General features: G+C 31.1%; 2 protein-coding genes across 10 annotated transcripts in view; one reads left to right on the plus strand and one right to left on the minus strand.

Moving 5' to 3' along the window:
• Nucleotides 1-1,634: 1,634 nt before the first annotated feature.
• On the plus strand, nucleotides 1,635-4,219 carry LOC139484081 (short-chain collagen C4-like). Its single transcript, XM_071267805.1, has 4 exons — nucleotides 1,635-1,671; nucleotides 2,701-2,766; nucleotides 2,865-2,936; nucleotides 3,702-4,219. Exons 1-4 carry the CDS (start codon nucleotides 1,635-1,637, stop codon nucleotides 4,181-4,183), a joined length of 657 nt encoding a protein of 218 aa, XP_071123906.1. The 3' UTR covers nucleotides 4,184-4,219.
• Nucleotides 4,220-8,215: 3,996 nt separating this feature from the next.
• LOC139485557 (probable phospholipid-transporting ATPase IA) overlaps nucleotides 8,216-23,217 on the minus strand; it is a 74,828-nt gene continuing 59,826 nt past the window's right edge. For 3 of the 9 annotated variants that reach the window (XM_071270130.1, XM_071270131.1, XM_071270127.1), the window contains 4 exons: nucleotides 22,500-22,520; nucleotides 18,464-18,507; nucleotides 11,478-12,178; nucleotides 8,216-10,812 (listed from right to left, as the gene is read on the minus strand). In XM_071270130.1, the coding sequence (XP_071126231.1) occupies nucleotides 12,125-12,178; nucleotides 18,464-18,507; nucleotides 22,500-22,520 (119 nt within the window). In that variant the 3' untranslated portion in view covers nucleotides 8,216-10,812; nucleotides 11,478-12,124. Of the gene's footprint in view, nucleotides 10,813-11,477; nucleotides 12,179-18,463; nucleotides 18,508-21,042; nucleotides 21,070-22,499; nucleotides 22,521-23,217 lie in introns of all 9 variants that reach the window. The other 6 variants (XM_071270128.1, XM_071270125.1, XM_071270129.1 and 3 more) reach the window with 3 other exon arrangements.

The raw sequence follows: 23,217 nt of genomic DNA on the forward strand, positions 1-23,217 counted from the left end.
ATCGTATCGATCAACTAATTAGTGATGATAACCGTCAATAGCTCTGTATTGTATATTTCAGTCGTTCTTCCTTGTAACTCGGTTGGAGCAGTCTTTTTTGACTGTTAATGGAGTCGGTAAATTGTGAGCATGCACTAGTGTTAATGTATTAACTACAGAACGATAGAACAGATGATGTATAAATAAAGGCAACAGTGGGATACCGATGGTTCAAAAGTCATAAATCGATTAAGAGAAAACAAATCCGGTATAAAAAAAAAACATGAGGGAAACACACTCAACTATTAGAGTTGAGAGCAATAAACGGATTACAAAAACACCGAAGTGCATCAAAACAAACACCAACACTCATAGAAACATGTATATATATGTTACTGTTGAGATATGTGAAGTTGACAATTGGAAAGTTGAAATGATTATGATTTGATCATTTACGGACATCGTTAATGGTAATTCAGTGATATTTTCTCATACTTGGTATATATGCGTTTTCAATCGTATAGATTTTGTTTTGCTTATTATTTGTGCTCCTCAGAGTTTCTACCTATCAATCGTAGTTTTCGAGATAGTAGGCATAATCATTAAAATAAGTAAACAACCTTCATTTAGGCACAACAACCTTAAAGAAATCTTCCAATTGTTTTAGTCATTATGGCCATTTTGAAGATATTGTATTGCTGATTATTTCAACTCCCACAAGCAGGGGCATTGACCCTTTGGTTTTGAAAAAAACTTATCAAAGATATCGAGTGGTAATTTTGTACGCGAGTTTCTTCTACAAAAGGCTCATCAGTGACACTAAAATAAAAAAGATAAGAAGGACAAACAAAATTCGAAGTTGAAGAGCACTTGGGACTGAAATTTTTCGAAAGAATTTGCTAAATAAAGATATGATAATCTATTCATGTGGTACATTATTCTCAGTTTTTCGAAGAATTCGGCGTTTTGTTAAACAGAATTCATGTCATAATACAAGTTCTGACTTCTAGGCTGGTGATACAGTTGGACAGGAATCTTCACCAGGAGTAGTATCAACTAGGTGGTTGTACAAAAAAACTCACCAAAAACATCAGGTTTATAACTTTTTACGCCAGACATTTGCTTTTAAATATGGCCTAACAGAGCTCCTCTTAATTAATAATCAACCTCTAGCTTTATATTTACCTGTTTTGTTGAACTTGGATGCTGTTATTAGTTGTTTTAGTTTCACCTTTCTATTAAAGTATAAAAGATAAAAGACAAAAAAATAAAAAGTAGTAAAAATGTCATTAAAGGTCATCAACTATCATGGAGTTATATCCATGGTGGCCGGTGAAGGCTATTTCACGTTTTCGCCCTTCATGTTCTTTAGGGCGAATCGCCAAATGGCATAAACCGGCCACCATAGTTATCTGAAAATTCTTGTAAAACAGTTAACCTAGTAGATCTTGAAAATATTAGATGGACACGAAAAATTAGTAAAAATAATTGTCGTAACGGCAATATTTGCAACTTATGTTTCAGTTTGTTTGGAGTTGTTATAGATCTGTAGGCTAGCTGTTAACATTTTTTACCGATCTCTTTTAAAATAGTTCTTGATGGAGGTAAATCCAGAAAAAAGTGCTTCTAAGCTAAAGCATTTTTTTAATCTTATAATGGAATGTGGATGCATCCTGAAATCGACTTCAAGAGGTAATTTAATTTAATGGTTTATAACTTTATAGATATTCTGAATTCGGATTATGAAGGTTTTGAATAAAATAATATTGACTAAATCAGCGTTCCTAAATATCTCGTAGGGAAAAAGTCATAATATATCGCGCCTTTTATTAAGCACCGGATATAAATCATATACATATGAATCATTTGAACGATTCTCGAAAGTATGTCGATTTGTTTTAAATCTTAACCTCTGTAAAACGATATATACATTTTATAAATTTCTATCGCTGTAATATTGCATTCGTAGTCGATTTAGACAAGAATTAGCGGAACAACCAAACTGCGGCACCAGACATACAGAACGGTAACAGCTAGTATATATTATTAATTGAACGATGAACTAACATACGATGCCAGGCTGTAGTGATTTGACTGTGATGCTTTCAATTATGTTTGAAAAACGATATAGAAGAATAAATCTTTTACAATTTTCAAAAAGCAGAACCTGCTCTTTCAAGATCAGATCGTTGATTTCTCAATTTCTCTCAGATAATCAGTAAGGTAAAGCATTTTGACAAACATCTTTATAGTTTTAATATTTGTCATTATTATCCATATCATAAGATTGAGCAAGCAGTTACCAATGATATGCCTTCTTGATATTATGTCTTTGATTGACGATTTAATCGCTATACATGACCACCGTTTCATATTTTTAAACATCATTTCTTTTTATATATACAGAGTTGAATCCGATTGCGTGCTTGCTATGTATATATATATGGTTGTTTGTTAACATATAACATTACATTAGGATATAACAAGCAAACCCCTCATCATGAAATAATTCAACCTTACAAATTTTGAAATTCGATTTTTCATTTCAAAATCAGACACGGTATTGATAAATATCCAGCCATCAATTTGAAAACATTTCAACTTTCTGGACAATTCGACCATGAGGATGGATTGGAAAAAATGACTGTGGTGTCCTTGTTTTTCGTGCTAACAGTTTTTGAACCCTGTGAATCAGAGATGTTAGATGATTTGATAAAACAGAATTTCCAGAACTTTTACATAAACAACAGATCAACTCTAAAAATTATACAGATATCTCGTATACTGGTAATACGCAAAGATTTGTTGATTTATGAAACAACTAAAGGTGTATACAAAGAACCGTATAGATGTGTGCTAACATATTTGTTTTGTTTTCACTACAGGTGCATCGTCAGAATCGTATGTCCGATGGGGTAGAACCAGTTGTCCTGGTGGTGCATCACTAGTTTACGATGGTAAGTGTAACTTTATTATTATAAATACTGTAACAAGATATACGATTATGGTTAACTTACAAGGGCTATAGTTAAAGCCATCGGTAAATGTCAAAATTCAGAAACTGTCATTTCTTGAAACCATGTCTTATATATACGAAAGGTCTTTGCTTTGGCATTTCCGTTCATTGATATAATTTTCGAAGGGGTTTAGTGAACAAAATGAATTTCGTTGGTATATCATTTTTTTAAGGTTTGTAGGAAAGGTTATTGAAGAAGACCAATATCCAAAATCATCGAAATTCAATGTGGCATTTTAAGTGGGCTCGTGTTGCTAAGTCGCAAGATTTCTGTGACGTGTTTCGTAGACACTTGTTTATAGAAAAATAAGAACAAACTTCAAACAGCACAATAGTAAGTACTTTTGTGTTAACATGAATTATCATGTCCATAATTTTAAATTTTTACTGTTTACAAAACTTTTTTTTTTAAAATACTAAGGATTTTCAACACGAGGAATAGTTTATTTTAGCTGTATTTGGCAAATCTTTCGAAATTGTGGGGCTTTCAATTAATGTGAGGTGACTGAAAAAATATGTTTGAACTGTCCTAAATTGAAAAAAAAGCCTGCAGCCTAAAAGAAATCAATTGAACCCATTTAAAAATAAAATCCAATTTTTAAAAAGATACACACAAATACGAACGATACTTGTGTCTTATGCAGGAATGAAGTTTTACGATATATTGACATATTTTTAGATTTTTTATATTAATACTCTTACTCAGGTTGTGCAGCAGGAAATGCGTTTAACAAGAGAGGATCAGGAACCAATTTCTTGTGTCTACCTAGAAATCCTGAATTCAAAAAGTATAGAAGCGGAATGGATACGTACAGTGGTCGCATTTTTAGTGTTGAATATGAAATTATAAAGGACAAACCATATTCTAAGAAATTTCATAACCAAGATATGCCTTGTGCTGTTTGTCTGACCAGAAAACGCTCAACAGTTTTGATGGTTCCCGGGAAAATTAACTGTCACAGAGGATGGCACAAGGAAATTTCTGGATACTTGATGTCGGAGATTTCCACTAATCAGTGGTCTCAGTCTGAATATATATGTGTTGATGAATCGTTGGAGTCGCTTCCTGGTGGAAGAGCCAATACAAACCATGCGGTAGTTTACCCTGTTGAAACTGTATGTGGTAGTCTGAAATGTCCACCTTATGAGAATGGAAAAGAACTTACATGTGTTGTCTGTTCGATTTAAAATTCCGCAACCAAATAAAATATGCAATCCTTGTCATTATAGTTTATCTTTAGAAGCAATCAACGTAATCACGAATTTTGAAAAAAAATTATAAGAGGACATCATCTACAGCATTTCTGTGTTGACATGAATTAGCATTGATATGGTCATAATTATAGATTAATTGTTTACAAAACATAGAATGTTTGAAATACTAATGATTTCTACCTCAGGAATAGATTACCTTAATTGTATTTAGCAAAACTTTTAGGAATTTTTGGTTCTCAATGTTCTTCAACTTTGTTCTTTATTTGGCCTTTTTAACTTTTTTTATTCGAGCGTCACGTAAAAGTCTTTTGTAGACGAAACGCGCGTAAGGCACGAAAACAAAATCCCAATCCTGGTATCTATGTCATAATTATGAGTTTATTTACAACCTTTGGGTCGATGTCACCGCTGATGGAGTTTTTATTCCCCGGGGGTATGACCAGCCTAGTAGTCAGCACTTCTCTGTTAACACGAATTATCATTGATATGGCCATAATTATATTTTAACTATTTAGAAAACTTTGAATTTTTGAAATACTAAGGCTTTTCTACCCAAGGAACAGATCACCTTAGCTGTTCTTTGCAAACTTTTACGATTTGTTTTGTACTCAATGCTCGTCAACTTCCTACTTTATTTGGCCTTTTTTCCTTTTTATTCGAGCTTCTCTAATGAGTCTTTTGCAGACGAAATGCGCGTCTGACGGAAATTCAAAATTTCAATCCTGGTATCTCTGATGAGTTTATCTTCAGCTAAATAGCAGATAATGAAGTTAATTTAAATTAATGGATGATTCTTTATAATAAACCGTTAAACCTTTGTATATTGTCTGCCTCATACGCATGACTGTTCTTTGTTTAACGTTCCCATCCCTGTCTTAAACTGGAATCCGCTTGTATTACGCTTCACTCAAACAAAGTGTAGTAGTCAGCTTATCCCTGTCAATGAATTAAAACAACATATGAGAATGTATGAAAAGAACACGTCTGGGCCCCCTGATTTCAAAATCAGAAAAAACTAAAGGCAACAGTAGTATACAAATGTTCAACTGTCATAAATCTATTGAGAAAAAACAAATCCGAGTTACAAACTAAAACAGAGGAAAACACACCAACTATATAAAAAGAACAACGGAACAACAGAAACACTGAAGTATAACAAAAACAAACGCCAATATACTGCATTATTATGATTCTGCTAAATAAAATACTTCAGATGTTCGCAACTTGAAGACTATAGACTTTTAATCATTGGTATTTGAATTTTTGAATTTTGCCTTTAACATTAGCACTGGAGCTTCAATTATCTTTTATTGTTTGACAAAGTGCAAACATAACCAACATAGTCTCAATATGAATCAAGGATTTACACAAAAAGTATATTTAGCTGCATTGCCCCAAAAGTCTGTCTATACTGACGACAGTATTAATAATATTAGTTGAGTCGCCAATGTTATCCAATAATTATTAAACTAACCTCGGTACCAGTTGTAGGGAAGGGCTCAAGCTGGGTGAAGTTCATTACGACCGCAGCCAGTTAAGCTTGGTATATATTATCAAAGAACTATCTTATTAATTGAATGGTTCCAGGTGTGCTTGAGTGATTGCTTGAATGAGTGATTAGTTGATTAATTGTTGCTTGCTTACGTTCAGTGAAAAATATACTATATATGTTCAAGACGAATACAAATAAATAAACTGCTACACTATTTTGGGTTCTGCAGGCGAAATTTTGTTGATTATAAAGGGAAACATTGAATCCTCCTTTATAGTTCAGTTACCAGACCCACCTTACAAAAGTTCTGGATCCGCCACTGTGACCGGAACATATAAACGGCCACTTGAAAATGAGGGCATATTGTAAAGGGGCAGAAATTCACCCAGGTAGATGTCACGTACGAACATGTCAGAGAGTTGTTGAAGTGGTTCCTTGACATCCACTCTGTAACACGGGGCTTACCAAGTCATTGTCCACTTCCATAATGACGTCCCAGATTTTATGCTATATGCAAGTTAGATATATTTGTGTTTCAGTAAACTTCTTTTGATTTTGTACTCTTATACTCATCCAATAACCATTAATTTACACTCATCTTTTATAAAACTGTTGGGCCAATTGGAACAAAAACTTCACCTTAAACCCCTTTATATATAGAAAAATCTGGCAGAACAAAGTGTTCAGAATGTCAAGATCTCTTCCTACTGTCCGTTTGGTCAAAATTATAGGGCTACACCTTATATAGATTACTGCCCTGTATTAACAATTTTCCCCATGTTTCTGTTGTTGCTTTTCATTGAAAAGTATAAAAGCATATTGTTGTTTATCTCTTCTTAAAACGTTTATCAAACTAAAACGTGTTTTTTAATTACACAAAATGAAATTCTATGATATAGAAATAAAGTGAAACCATTACAGCCAAGTCACAGACATACAAATTAATGAATGTATAAACTTTTTCGCAGTAGTTTGTAAATGGCTAAAAACGGAGTTATGAAAATTCTAAATGGTCTGTCATAAGAGAATGACACCATGTGGCAACGCTTGGCAACACTTATTTTGAGGGGTCGGGCCTTTTTATTTTTACAGGAGAAACATGTTTTTAACAGTTATTAGGAAAACAAACTTAGTCTTTTTGTTTCGATAAATAAATATACAAGAACAGACATTTTTAAACTAATTTTCATTATAAACATTTATCAAATTGAACTTAAAATTACCTTCTAAAACAAATTATTTGATTTCCTCAAGACATTAGAATCAGTGAGTTTACATTTAAAAACTATACCCTCAACAGAAGGTGACTGGCTGGAGCCTAAATTAAAATCGGGTGACTATAATTAAAACATTATTTTTGAACTATATTAGAAATATAAAACTGTAAAACAGTGAATGCAAGAGATAGACAAATGTTCTTAAAAAATTAAAATCACAAAAATACTGAACTCCGAGGAAAATTCAAAACGTAAAGTACAAAGGGCAAAATCAAAAGCTCAAACGAATGGACAATAACTGTCGTATCCCTAACTTTGTACAGACATTTTATTAAGTAGAAAATGGTGGATTAAACCTGGTTTTATAGCTAGCTATAGTTCAAACAAAAGTAATGTCTTATTTCTTAAACTATTTCAAAGAAAAGTTTTCAATATATTTATATCTGTTAAATTAATACTTTAACAGAAGTTATGCTGCAGGACATGCATTTGACAAAGAAGTTCATGAGGAACGCCAATACAAACCATCCTGTTAAACATGTATTTGGCAATCTATAAAGAACTGACTCAATTGAAAATTTTAAAAGCCATATAAAACATGTAATGTTTTTGTCATTACACACTTGATCTCTAATTTTATCGATTCGACTTATTTCAATTTTCACATTTTATGTTTGGCTAGCTATAACCAGCTTAAACCCAGCATTGTCTTCTGAAAAATACTTGTATAAAGTCAAGAATATGACAGATGTTTCCATTCGTTTTGTTGGTTCATAAAGTCTAACATTCGATTCGATATTGACTTCCTCCTTTCTTGAATTTACTTTCGAGTCCGGTATTAGCGTTTTATTCGTTTACAATATCAATAACATCTAAACACTCTTTATTTTAACTCATCAATTAATTCTAAAAATCGATTATCATAGAAAGATTGTTGATGGTATCAGAGACATAGGTATGCAGTGAGGAGAATCATTCTTACCATCCGATTTCTATGACTCTCTGTTTCGCAAAATGTTTTGGAAACATACACGTTACTTTTTGTGGATACTGGTTTAAAATTATTTCGGACTTCGATTAAAAAAATTCTATCACATTGAAGTTCAACAATTTAAGGAAACACTTTTTTGTACCAAATCGTAAATTTCAATGTCATTATACCCAAAGTCAGACTCGCCATTCCTGTATACTGATCTACTCAATTAATGGCTATCAATGAAAAGTCATTCATCTTCATAATATTAGCATCAGACTTGACCAATACTTAAACAAGACACTGGCCACAAATATGTCAAATACATTTTCACATTTTTATTTATGATAACAATTTTCTCCTCACAATACAAGTGTTAAATTAGTTTAAAAAAAGAAATAATAAAGAAATAAATTATACAATAAAAATATCAGTTTTAAAATTGCTGATTATATTCTAGTTCCTTTGTATATATAATACTTTTGTAGAAATTACCCAATTTATATTTCTTATGCAAAACAGGAATCGGTCAGAGGAAATATGGCTTACATTATCTTAGAAAATTTTAAAATATTTCCATACCCTGTAAAAAAAATTATGTTAGTAAAAATTATAATGACGAAAACTAGCTAAGCACTGTTAATTTTTTGATTATCAAACTGCAGTTTAAGGACTGTTTTTACATGTAAATAATGCTTGTTAGGATCATTGAACCATTATGCAATCATTAAGGATGTACTAAGGTGAGTTCTAGTAATGTGTGTAAGATTTTATAGATCTTTCTTTTTTTCCTTCAATACAGGGTCAAATATCCCCCCCCCCATAACTGCTAATTTTCTTTCATATAAAACTTCAATAGCTAATAAAAGGTCATTCACAAAACTTTAAGCAGATTCAAATAATACGAATACAAATTTAAGGTAAAAGTCTGAGTCAGCCTTTAACTCGCCATTTAAAAAAACAACTCCATAATTTACCAATATTTTTAGCTTATTCTGTTGCTTTACTAATGCTCTTCCAACTAATAGTATCATTTTTAGTTCTTGGTTTAATTTCACCTTATTACTTCCTTAAAATCTAATAAATTGTGAACATAGCAAAATAGTTGATTGTCAGAACATACAGTTACTCATCACAGAAAGATATAGAAATTTCAAAATCTACAAATTTTCAAATAATATAGAGAAATTATTGTAAGCATAATGTGAAATAACAAAACATTTATCTTAAGATCCAAAACAACTGAATAGATCCTAACAAGTTAGATATGTAACCTTTAAATACTTTTACATAAGATTAAATTATTGATATAAGCTAAGAAGCAATGCTTTCATAGCATTTTTATGTATTAATTCATCATAAATGCACATAGATGAATACATTTACAAATCAAATTATTAATAATATCATATCACTATATTCATCTATATCTGCAGCAATATATAACACAAAAATAAACAAACAAAAAAACAGCTCTGACTAGAAATCATGATCTCGAATATTTCTCTTTTTAATGAAAGACAATGCTTAGTAATTATGAAGCTTAAAGAATCAATAACTGATTGAGAATGGATAAACTAATTTCATCAGTGATTAATTTGTGTCCTCATTTTTAAATGAACAGATAAAAATTGATTATCTATTAATTTTAAAACAAGTTCAATCAATTTAAATAAACTGCCATATCTCAATCTAATTTGTCATAACTACTAAAAAAAGTGTGGATTATATACGACCAAATACGGTATTACCAAAAATATTTCTATTAGAGAAAACAAATCTTTGGCAAGCATTTCAAACAATAAAGGATACTGTAGTTAAGTAGTTAGTATTAAAAAAAGCCTTGAACTATGAAGGAAAAATAAAACAAAAACGCAATCTAACTAAAATTAAATTTCTGCATTTATTTAAACTTTTTATTAGTTAATGAACTCTTATGGGACTCTATTAGATCTCATACACTGCGACAAATAAAAAAAGAAAAGAAGTGCAGCAACCTTATCAAAAAGTTTGAAAAAAACATGATTATATATTTAACAAAGAAAAAAACAATGACAAAATACAAGTATATATATACAATTAACATTTATGTAGATTTCATAGTACTTGAAAGGATTATCATTAAAATTTAACTGAGATTGGAATACTCTTATAAATGCTAAAATTAATAGAAATGCTTTGCAGAACACAGTTTTCTCTCTAATTTCATGTTGTATGGAGGTATGTTCCTGTTATCTTCAGGTCAAATAATATTGTTTCTAGACTGTGGGTGTCCAAACAAGATCTATCAGAAAGCCTGAAATATTTGTGCTGGTCTTTTTTCCTTAATGTTGTAAGAATTGTAAACATGGCCATTTAAATTTTAGCAAAATAATTGATAAAATACTAGGCGGCACTATAACCTATAGTTGTTCACTTTTCACTCATTTTGACTTGGATGGAGAGTTGTCTATTTGGCACTCATACGACATCTTCTTAATTTTTTTTATAGCTAAAATATTCACATTTACAGTAATACATAAACCTTGACTTTGTCTTTAAAAGTGTTGTAACAAAAAAGTTCAAGACTTCATTTTCTATTACATGGATTTCCAATCTCAGCTATAACTGCCTTACATTATTATATGTACCTGATATTCATTCTAACATAGCAAAGATAAATATACTTAAATAAACTAAAAATATGTATACAAAAATTATAAAAAAATAACTATGCACCACAATTAAAACAATAAATCATCCTTGCAAAATTAAATACTGAAAACAAGTGTCAATGAGAATGAAGATATTGTATGTGTGAATGATTATGGAACTATAAAGAATAATTTACTAACATGAAAAAAAATGCTAAAGAGAGCAAATGATCCCAATCTATGAAAGAATAACAAGTAAATCCAAATTCATACAAATCTCAACAAGTCTTAAAAGATAGCACAATACAAAGATTTTTTTACTTCCAATCACTAACCTCTGAAATGCTGTAACTTTCTTATGAATGCATAGAAAATAATAAAAAAGGTATATATAGATAGATAAAAGATTAATCTTTTAAATGAATGCAATATTTTTATTATGCAATCATTATGCAATCAATTATTATGTAATTAGTGGCAAAATCTGGGTAAGTTCACTTGAATGAATTTAGCTCCACCATCTCTTTAACTATACAGAAAATTTTAACGAAATCTTAATCAACACATCATGGGCTTCAAAAGGGTGTCTCAGATTGTCTAGATAATGTTTAATTAGGTGTAAAATTTGTTCTATACATTATATCTGAAATCTGACACACCCTTTTGTAGATAATGACCATAGGAACAACATATAATAAAATCAACCCTCTAGGGATACCTATGCAGAAGCTAATTTCATTTGAAAGTGGAAATTTGGTGAAAAATATTTTAGACACAGTTAACATTATAATTGGTTACATAATTGTTGCATAATACTAACATTGCATTTATTTGAAAGAGTAATCTGTTAGCTATCCAAAACTACCACTTTTATAAATTTTCAAGCATTATTAAGAAAGTTACAGCATTTTACAATTTGGGAGTTGGAGTTATAAAATTTGTATTGTGCTACCTTAATTTAGAATAAAACAGGCCCATAAAAAACAGGGAATGGAAAAGTCATTATTGGTTTTTCAATTATTAATTGTATCAATCAGTAGACATGGTAGAGTTTGCAAAAAAAAAAAGATACTTTTTTAAAGGGGCATAACTCATAAATAAAGATGGAAAATAATACTGTCATTAAAAATATAAAAGAAATGTAAGATTGGTAGAAAGTGATAGAAGATGATATCAATCTGAGGAATATGTGTGTATAATCCATTTTATAATTGTCTGAATATTAATGCTAAAATATCAAAATCATAGCATCAAATCAGTATCATTGTATCAGTTATTATGCCTTGATTAGAATTATTTATAATACCTCCAAATTTATCCTTGTCAATTTTCTGAATATCTAGTAAAAGTTCTAACTATTTGCAATATTAAAGATTTCAAAAAAGAGTAAGCATAATCAATAATAATAAAATAATTAACAGTAAAGATAAAAGTGCCATTGTATATTTTTTTCTCCATATGATCCTTTTTTCTCGTAGTAACAGATCTACCATGCTGACTTTACTAAACTTGACCCAGTTCTTACAGAGCTAGCTCTGTGCAGTGATACAACAGCAAGTTATACAATACTGGAGTTCTGTCGAGTGATGTGACTGTCGATCACAAGCCTTCTGGTTTTTCTTTAGAACTGTCGTAATATCTGATCAATTCAGCCTGAAATTATATAAACAAAATTTAAAGAAGATTAATAAATGCAATGCTCTCCTATAACTTATATCAGGAGGCATTTTTTCAAATAAATACTATTATTGTCATATTGATATATTACTATGACGTCACATACATAGCATCGCTACAAGTATTAGAAAATCAAAGTGATGGAAATCACTCATGGAGAGATTAGAAGAGTAGTTTGAATTATTTCATATTAAGGTATGGTGGGGGAAAATGAACATTTATAAAGCACTATTGCTGAAAATTGCATTTACAGCAGGTCTTTAGAAGGAAACTTGCTTTTCCAGTATGAAGATAAAATGAGCTCAAACTAAATAATATGGGTCTCTTAATTTGCACAATTTTATTTAAACTGCAGTTTATATCTTATCGAAATTATGTTGCCGGTGTCATATGGTATTTTGAACCCCATGGTAAAATGACCCCGGGGTCAAAATACCGCTATGGTAAATTGAACCCCCCCATGGTAAATTGAACCCCCCCTGTATGGAAAATTGAACCCCCATGGTAAATTGAACCCCCCTGTTTTTTTAATTCTAGATGATTAATAAAACATTTAACATTATATAAAAGCTAATCAAATATTAAAAATCATTAATACAAGAAGGGGAGGTCAATTTTCAATGATTGGTTTAAAGAAAAATATTTCCTTGGTATAAGTGCTCTGAAGTCTTAACCAACAAAATTTCAATCAAAAAACTTCTGAAAGCATTATAACTAGACCATGTAGCTTGGACACTTTAATTTTTTGAAATTTGTAATATTTATATAGAATGGTAGACTTAAGTTTTGATTCTCCATGGTAAAAAAAGGGGGAGGGGGGCAAATTACCATGGCTCAGTTAATCTAAAAAGTAAAATTTTCAAAACATCTTTTCAAGCTACTAAAATAAATACAAACTTCTTATTGGAGTATAATAAATATGGAAAGGAGCTAGATATTTTAGCATTAAAAGTCTTTAGATGTATAGTAGGGGGCTCAATATACCATGGTAGGGGGGTCAAAATAACATGCCATGGCAAAGTAAAATTTTCAAAATATCTTTTCCAGCATATTTAATACATACAAACTACGTATTGGAGTATAATAACTATGTAAAGAAGCTAGAATAGATTGAGTTTTTGAAATTCAAGGTCTATAGTAGGGGGTTCAATATACCGCAGGGGGGTCAAAATACCATGGCTAAGTAAAATTTTCAAAATATCTTTTCCAGTATGTTTAATACATACAAACTATTTATTTGGGTATTATAACTATGTTAAGGAGTTAGAATAGCTAGAATTTTTGAAATTCAAGGTCTATAGTAGGGGGTTCAATATACCGCAGGGGGGTCAAAATACCATGGCTAAGTAAAATTTTCAAAATATCTTTTCCAGCATATTTAATACATACAAACTACTTATTTGGGTACTATAACTATGTTAAGGAGCTAGAATAGATTGAATTTTTTAAATTCAAGGTCTATAGTAGGGGGTTCAATATACCGCAGGGGGGTCAAAATACCATGGCAAAGTAAAATATTCAAAACATCTTTTCCAGCATATCTAATACATACAAACTACTTATTGGGTTATTATAACTATATTAAGGAGTTAGAATAGCTAGAATTTTTGAAATTCAAGGTCTATAGTAGGGGGTTCAATATACCGTAGGGGGGTCAAAATACCATGGCTAAGTAAAATTTTCAAACTATATTTTCCAGCATATTTAATACATACAAACTACTTATTGGAGTATTATAACTATGTTACAGTACACACAGAGAGGATGTAATCTCATACTCCCTACACTGTGTAAAAACTTGGTGTCACACCAGGAAACTTTTACTTAGCCATGGTATTTTGACCCCCCTGCGGTATATTGAACCCCCTACTATAGACCTTGGATTTCAAAAATTCTAGCTATTCTAACTCCTTAACATAGTTATAATACTCAAATTAGTAGTTTGTATGTATTAGATATGCTGGAAAAGATATTTTGAAAATTTTACTTAGCCATGGTATTTTGACCCCCCTGCGGTATATTGAACCCCCTACTATAGACCTTAAATTTCAAAAATTCAATCTATTCTAGCTCCTTAACATAGTTATAATAATCCAATAAGTAGTTTGTATGTATTAGATATGCTGGAAAAGATATTTTGAAAATTTTACTTAGCCATGGTATTTTGACCCCCCTGCGGTATATTGAACCCCCTACTATAGACCTTAAATTTCAAAAATTCAATCTATTCTAGCTCCTTAACATAGTTATAATAATCCAATAAGTAGTTTGTATGTATTAGATATGCTGGAAAATATATTTTGAAAATTTTACTTAGCCATGGTATTTTGACCCCCCTGCGGTATATTGAACCCCCTACTATAGACCTTGAATTTCAAAAATTCAATCTATTCTAACTCCTTTACATAGTTATAATAACCCAATAAGTAGTTTGTATGTATTAAATATGCTGGAAAATATATTTTGAAAATTTTACTTTGCCATGGTATTTTGACCCCCCTGCGGTATATTGAACCCCCTACTAGACCTTGAATTTCTTAAATTCTAGCTATTCTAACTCCTTAATATAGTTATAATACTCAAATTAGTAGTTTGTAAGTATTAGATATGCTGGAAAAGATATTTTGAAAATTTTACTTTGCCATGGTATTTTGACCCCCCTGCAGTATATTGAACCCCCTACTATAGACCTTGAATTTCAAAAATTCTAGCTATTCTAACTCCTTAACATAGTTATAATAACCCAATAAGTAGTTTGTATGTATTCAATATGCTGGAAAATATATTTTGAAAATTTTACTTTGCCATGGTATTTTGACCCCCCTGCGGTATATTGAACCCCCTACTAGACCTTGAATTTCTTAAATTCTAGCTATTCTAACTCCTTAATATAGTTATAATACTCAAATTAGTAGTTTGTAAGTATTAGATATGCTGGAAAAGATATTTTGAAAATTTTACTTTGCCATGGTATTTTGACCCCCCTGCAGTATATTGAACCCCCTACTATAGACCTTGAATTTCAAAAATTCTAGCTATTCTAACTCCTTAACATAGTTATAATAACCCAATAAGTAGTTTGTATGTATTCAATATGCTGGAAAAGATATTTTGAAAATTTTACTTCGCCATGGTATTTTGACCCCCCTGCGGTATATAGAACCCCCTACTATAGACCTTGATTTTCAAAAATTTTAGCTATTCTAACTCCTTAACATAGTTATAATACCCCAATAAGTAGTTTGTATGTATTAAATATGCTGGAAAATATATTTTGAAAATTTTACTTAGCCATGGTATTTTGACCCCCCTGCGGTATATTGAACCCCCTACTATAGACCTTGAATTTCAAAAATTCAATCTATTCTAGCTCCTTAACATAGTTATAGTACCCAAATAAGTAGTTTGTATGTATTAAATATGCTGGAAAAGATATTTTGAAAATTTTACTTAGCCATGGTATTTTGACCCCCCTGCGGTATATTGAACCCCCTACTATAGACCTTGAATTTCAAAAATTCTAGCTATTCTAACTTCTTAATATAGTTATAATACTCAAATTAGTAGTTTGTATGTATTAGATATGCTGGAAAAGATATTTTGAAAATTTTACTTTGCCATGGTATTTTGACCCCCCTGCAGTATATTGAACCCCCTACTATAGACCTTGAATTTCAAAAATTCTAGCTATTCTAACTCCTTAACATAGTTATAATAACCCAATAAGTAGTTTGTATGTATTCAATATGCTGGAAAATATATTTTGAAAATTTTACTTTGCCATGGTATTTTGACCCCCCTGCGGTATATTGAACCCCCTACTATAGACCTTGAATTTCAAAAATTCAATCTATTCTAGCTCCTTAACATAGTTATAATAATCCAATAAGTAGTTTGTATGTATTAGATATGCTGGAAAATATATTTTGAAAATTTTACTTAGCCATGGTATTTTGACCCCCCTGCGGTATATTGAACCCCCTACTTATTAGACCTTGAATTTCAAAAATTCAATCTATTCTAGCTCCTTAACATAGTTATAGTACCCAAATAAGTAGTTTGTATGTATTCAATATGCTGGAAAATATATTTTGAAAATTTTACTTTGCCATGGTATTTTGACCCCCCTGCGGTATATTGAACCCCCTACTATACCTTGAATTTCAAAAATTCTAGCTATTCTAACTCCTTAATGTAGTTATAATAATCCAATAAGTAGTTTGTATGTACTAGATATGCTGGAAAAGATAATTTGAAAATTTTACTTTGCCATGGTATTTTGACCCCCCTGCGGTATATTGAACCCCCTTCTATAGACCTTGAATTTCAAAAACTCAATCTATTCTAGCTTCTTTACATAGTTATTATACTCCAATACATAGTTTGTATGTATTTAATATGCTGGAAAAGATATTTTGAAAATTTTACTTAGCCATGGTATTTTGACCCCCCTGCGGTATATTGAACCCCCTACTATAGACCTTGTTTTTCAAAAATTTTAGCTATTCTAACTCCTTAACATAGTTATAATACCCCAATAAGTAGTTTGTATGTACTAAATATGCTGGAAAATATATTTTAAAAATTTTACTTAGCCATGGTATTTTGACCCCCCTGCGGTATATTGAACCCCCTACCATAGACCTCAAATTAAAAAAAATTATAGCCAATAATTTGTAAATTAAATTATCTGCAATATTATTTATCAAAAACAGGGGGGTTCAATATACCGCATGGGGGTTCAAAATACCATATGTGAAAAATGACCCCAGGGTCAAAATACCATGCGGTATAATGACCCCGGGGTCATTTTACCGCATGGTAATTTGACCCCGGGTTCAATTTTTAGGGGGTTCAAAATACCATATGACACCGGTTCTGAACATGTTTCAAAAAAACAAAAAAATGCAAAAATTCTTCTAGTAAATGTTACCAACTATCCTTGTAAGACATAAATCTGGACCAACAGCTTAAAACTTTAAAGTGTCAACAAACAAAATTGAAAAATGTTGTTATGGGGCATTTTGTAAGTTGAAACAGAGGTTATAGGGCATTGTAGTCAAGATTAAAAGTTTTAGAGTGCCTTTTGATCAATTTTTAAAGTATTTTTCAACACAGGGCATTGAAAATGTACTTTTTCAACGTAACCAATTAAAAAACTTATCTTATTGAAATGTGGATTCTTTCTTGATTGCAAACATATGTATTCACTTCTAATAAAAATTCAAATGACTAAAATAGACATAATGATTGATGGGAAATAAACTAATAAACAATGGTTTGTTATAATTAAAAGTTTTAAAATTTTTAAACTGTTTCAAGCCAATTCCTGATAAAAAAAAGTGTACTAATTTAATTGTTGATTAATTACAGATGATTATCGGAAATTTTTCAAGTAAATTATAGGCCTTACTTGAATACCTTTTATTTATTCATATTTATATTCATATTTCATTTTTTTAAGATCTTGTTAATCCATTAATCATTTATCTTTCAGATATAATTTACAGAATCACTTTATGTAATGTAGATCAAAAGTAATTGGCAATAAATAAATCTATCATCCTTATATATATCAAACATCTAATATACACATTTGTGTATTCAATTATGAGGTCAAATACTTGTGTATTAAGAATTATATTGAGTGGTCTGTATAATTATGTAAGACTGAGGTTGATAGGTAATGTGGTCAATTTGATTGGCAGTTTAGGAGGTGAGGCATTGTAATTAAAAGTTCACCTTGTCTATGATTGTTTAGTGATAATGACAGTTGTCAATCATACTAGTTGAATCAATACCCAGTTACCTAATCAAAATGTTTTTTAAAAGCCTACACATCAACACACCTTAATGACATACATTCTTGAATGAACTGCTCCAATAATATACCCAGTTTTTTTCAGTTTATATGTGTATTATGTGCACATATATCAGAACCATAGCGAACTATATTTTAGTGTGAATACATTTAGTAACAGTAGCTAACCTGTCCTGTTGTTAGGGAGGCTGGTGCCTAAGTAAAGATTTAGAACAAGTTCTAATCTTTCCAAAAACAGAAGTGATCAGAAGTGAAGAAAAGATGTTTATTTCTTTTCATTTTGACAGTCAATGAAAAAGCGTGTTCTTTAATTGCTTGATGTAAATTCAATTAATTTTCCTTTAAACTATCAATTTTTGATTGGTTTACACGAGAGGGTGACATTCCAAAAATTTGTCTCCTGCTCAATATCATATTGTTATGTATCAAAGATTACTCACCTGTCCCATTACTCCATGTTCTTCTTGTGAGAAAGCATAACCATCTGAAAGAAAGAAAAATAACACATGAATTCCGAGATATTATTTAACAAAGGCCGATTTAGGAAGGAGGGCCTTATAGAGATTTAAAATTTATAAGTATCACTACAAATGTTGGCTTGCAAGAGGGAAAAATCCTGGATATGCACCTCTTTCACATGGGTATCAGTAACTCTCACAAGACCCTGAGATATCATCACTAAAACAAGTAAAGTAATTTGTCGACTATGATATATTTGCCATGTTAAAGTATTATATGTAGTAGTTAATGATTTTGATATATATATGGATTGTAGCAGAAAAATTAAGTTGAATGATTTTAATACTTGTATTACGCTTCATATAGAAGTTTTTTTTCATGCCACTTTAAACCTGATTTCAATTGTATAGCCTTCTTGCATATATTTGATTGATTGATTGATTGATTTATTGATTGCTTAAGGTAAGCACAAAAAGACTAAGCGGCTTCAACAGATATTTTCATGAGGAAGAGGTTCTTGTGTTATTCTTGACATTAGTTCCTGTTATAAAAAATGTAAAGACAAAAATACCAAACTCCAGGGGAAATTCAAACAAGAGTGCACACGCTGAAATGTCTCGCCTTCTATACTAATCATTGATATTATGTTGATAGTCCTAAGTATAAAGCTAAGCTTTAATACAACTGTCACATAAACTTAACATTAACCAAGATAACTAAACAAAGACCAATGAACCTTGAAAATGAGGTCAAGGTCAGATGAACCATGCCAGGCAGACATGTACAGCTAACAATGCTTCTATACAACATATATAGTTGACCTATTACTTATAGTTTAAGAAAAATAGACCAAAACACAGAAACTTAACACTGTGCAATGAACCGTGAAAATGAGGTCACGGTCAAATAAAACCTGCGCGACTGACATAAAGATCATAAAATATTTCCATACACCAAATATAGATGACCTACGGCATATAGTATTAGATAAAAAGACCAAAACTCAAAAACTTAACTTTGACCACTGAACCATGAAAATGAGGTCAAGGTCACATGACATCTGCCCGCTAGATAAGTACACCTTACAATCATTCCATACAACAAATATAGTAGCCCTATTGCATATAGTATGAGAAAAACAGACCAAAACACAAAAATTTAACTATAACCACTGAACCATGAAAATGAGGTCAAGGTCAGATGACACCTGCCAGTTGGACATGTACACCTTACAGTCCTTCCATACACCGAATATACTAGCCCTATTGCTTGTAGTATCTGAGATATGGACTTGACCACCAAAACTTAACCTTGTTCACTGATCCATGAAATGAGGTCGAGGTCAAGTGAAAACTGTCTGACAGACATGAGGACCTTTCAAGGTACGCACATATCAAATATAGTTATCCTATTACTTATAATAAGAGAGAATTCAACATTACAAAAAATCTTAACTTTTTTTTCAAGTGGTCACTGAACCATGAAAATGAGGTCAAGGACATTGGACATGTGACTGACGGAAACTTCGTAACATGAGGTATCTATATACAAAGTATGAAGCATCCAGGTCTTCCACCTTCTAAAATATAAAGCTTTTAAGAAGTTAGCTAACACCGCCGCCGTAGCCGCCGCCGCCGCCGCCGCCGGATCACTATCCCTATGTCGAGCTTTCTGCAACAAAAGTTGCAGGCTCGACAAAAAGGGGGGGAGTCATCCGTAAAAACTTTAAAAAAAACAACCTATTGCTCTACAATATCAACTAATATTCACTGGTAAACAGTCCTTTATAACTTTTTCAAGCAGCTATTAATCAAATGAAATTGAGCCAGTTGCCAAAAACCGGTTAACATATACATACCATATACTGTAATATATTATATGATTATCATTAGAGTTAGTAGTCATAAGTTTTCCATCTGACATTCAAGAAGAAGGATCCATGCATTAGAACTTTTGGGTTGTAAAACCTGATTGCTTTACCTTGATTTTTTAAAATGTGTATAAAATAGCAGAGTCATTCAGAGTACTCATGAAAAATTCATTCAAAAAGGAAGAGATCATTTTAAGATACCTAAAAGAGGCTCATGTCATGCAAAAAGATGTGAAACAGCAAAACATAGACTGTAACGTAAAGTATTGAAAAATGGTATTTTCTGATTCACTGCTGCTCACAGCATTTCCTCTATGCATGACAGTCTAGTGCAAAGCAAGGTTCATATTCACTTAACAATAACATGTGATTCTCCTGATATACATGTAATATATGCCACTGGACATAAAACTTCTCAATCCATCATCATTATCATAACAAAGTAGAGTTGTGAAGAAACAAAATATACTCTGTGCTCTGTTTAAATGCACAATTTCCCTCTATATTTGCAAAAAGTTGTATTAAGCATGAAGTATTTCTGTAATATCAGTTAATGCATGAAGAAATAGACAATAGTAGGTATCCTGAAAAGCTTTGGTTTTATAGTCATCAATTTTCATTTTTTGGCAGAAATTTTAAGATTGGTTAAACATTTATTTATCGAAAGACATGCATATACTTTCATCTTACCACGAATCAATTGGACTGCAACACCTCCTGAGTAAAATATCAGTTTTTAAGTTGGAAGCATCCTATTAGTCATTTTCTTATTTGTATAAATATTACATTTACCAAGTGTTATTTTATACAGGCAACTTTCAACCTTATAATTTGTATATAATAAACTTGTTTTCCCCTGTAAATAATAATGAAATAAGTTGAGGTATATGTCAATGAGACAAAAATCCAATGACAAAACAAAACAATTCCATTGCGAGACTCTTCTGATCATACCAGACAAAAATGAAATTTTATCCAAGTCATTCTCGTTTTAACCCTTCAAACTATAAGACCTTTGAACAATCAGAGTTGTGGAATACTATATATGGACATCAACCAATATCAAATTACATATGTTAATGATAGATTATTTAAATGTATTTGTTTCTATACTTTCCGGTTGTCAGGGTTCTCATATGGGAAAACTTTTGTTCATTATTGTCCTGTTTCTGCCTTCAGCAATGGTTACTAAATATAACTTAAGAGTCAAATGCAGATCATTGACTTTGACTGTTTCCTAATGGGGGATTGAATAAGAAAGAATTGATTGACAGACTGGGAACAGAACTGAAGGCTTTATACAGTCCCTAGTATTGTATTCATGGCATTAAAAGACAAATGAACAAACAACAGACCAAAAACATTCCACAGAAATTTGTAGATTGAACAACAGTAATCCAACCAGGGGGAAATGGTTTACAGGGTAGACAGTAGTTTTATCATACATATCTCTTTAACCAGGGGAAAATGGTTTACAGGGAACCAGTAGTTTTATCATATATCTCTCTTTAATTAAAAGGCATGGACAGTTTAAGGTAGGGTTTCTTACAAAGATAATTTTACATGATGCAACCCACCCCCCCTTTCCCCCTTTTTTGCCTCCTTCCGGAAAAAAACCCCAATAGGGTTTCTATGCATCGTATTACATCAATAAATACTTCAAGGATTCTACAGTCAATACATTCAAATGCATTGAAATAAAATAAATATTTGTCTTGTTAGGATTTATGTGCATAAAATGTCAAGCTTACTATGTGGTTTTAAATCTGGTTACTAAATTATATATATGTTTTTATTTCTATGCTTGCTGAAAGCAGCGGGTATGTAGATTTGATTGCATGGGATGTTGTAAAGAACATTGATTTGGAAGGAATAGGAAGTGCTGGCAGATGGTTGCATGTCCATCTGTATTACAATTTTCAGTCTTTAAAATAATTAAACTGCAGTCAGTGAGTTCTTCCCTATATCTCAATGTTGCTATCGTAACTTATCTTATTCTTTTGACCTTGAATCCAGCGTTCAAATGTGAATTCTCTCTGCTACATAAAAACCCAATAAAACATGCAAATTCTAACATGCAATAAATTATTTCAGTGTTAATATATAGGACCATTTTGCAGGCAGGGCTTGTTACTATGACAACTTACGTGATGGTGTAGGTGAGGGTGCTGTTTGAAAATTATCAAAATAAAAATAATGCACATAAAAAACTAAATACATATAATTTGCATACATCACAAACTAAAATCACTCAAACAAACTTTTATATGTTAAAACATGCAATAAGAATCTTAAAATAAATGTCTTAAAATATTTTTTGTAATAAATTGCTTCACCTAGTGCAGCTGGATACGACCACAGAGGTCCAACCCTGAACAGTTAGGACAAAAATTGACACACGATTTGCGCTTGATACAGGTCTGAATTTGGATTGTAATTAAATATTTGACACATAATAGGATTCTGACACAGAATAACTGTAGTCAAAGAACTTAAAATTGGTTACTGTAAAAGCAGAAATTTTTCATGGAGGATTTAATTTCGTTTATTTCTTGGAAAGAATATATACACGAAAATTTAAACCACCACCAAAATTTAACCTTCATATAATATCACTTGCATTTATTGGAAACCACAAAATTAAATCTCCATGAAATCTTATCTTATAAATTTTAACCCCGCGAAAATTAGTGTATCTACAGTATATGATTTGAATTTATATTCAATTTTTGAGGTCATATAAAAATGCTCCAATCAGAAGTGATACCCTCCTAGAACAATCATAACATAAAAAAAGATAAATGATGTGTATTAGTTATTTAATATGGTTGTTCCCTTTGTCAACAACCAATGATCATCCTTTAA

The sequence above is a fragment of the Mytilus edulis genome, chromosome 8 (genome assembly GCF_963676685.1).
Source record: "Mytilus edulis chromosome 8, xbMytEdul2.2, whole genome shotgun sequence".
In the NCBI taxonomy this organism is placed as follows: Eukaryota; Metazoa; Mollusca; class Bivalvia; order Mytilida; family Mytilidae; genus Mytilus; species Mytilus edulis.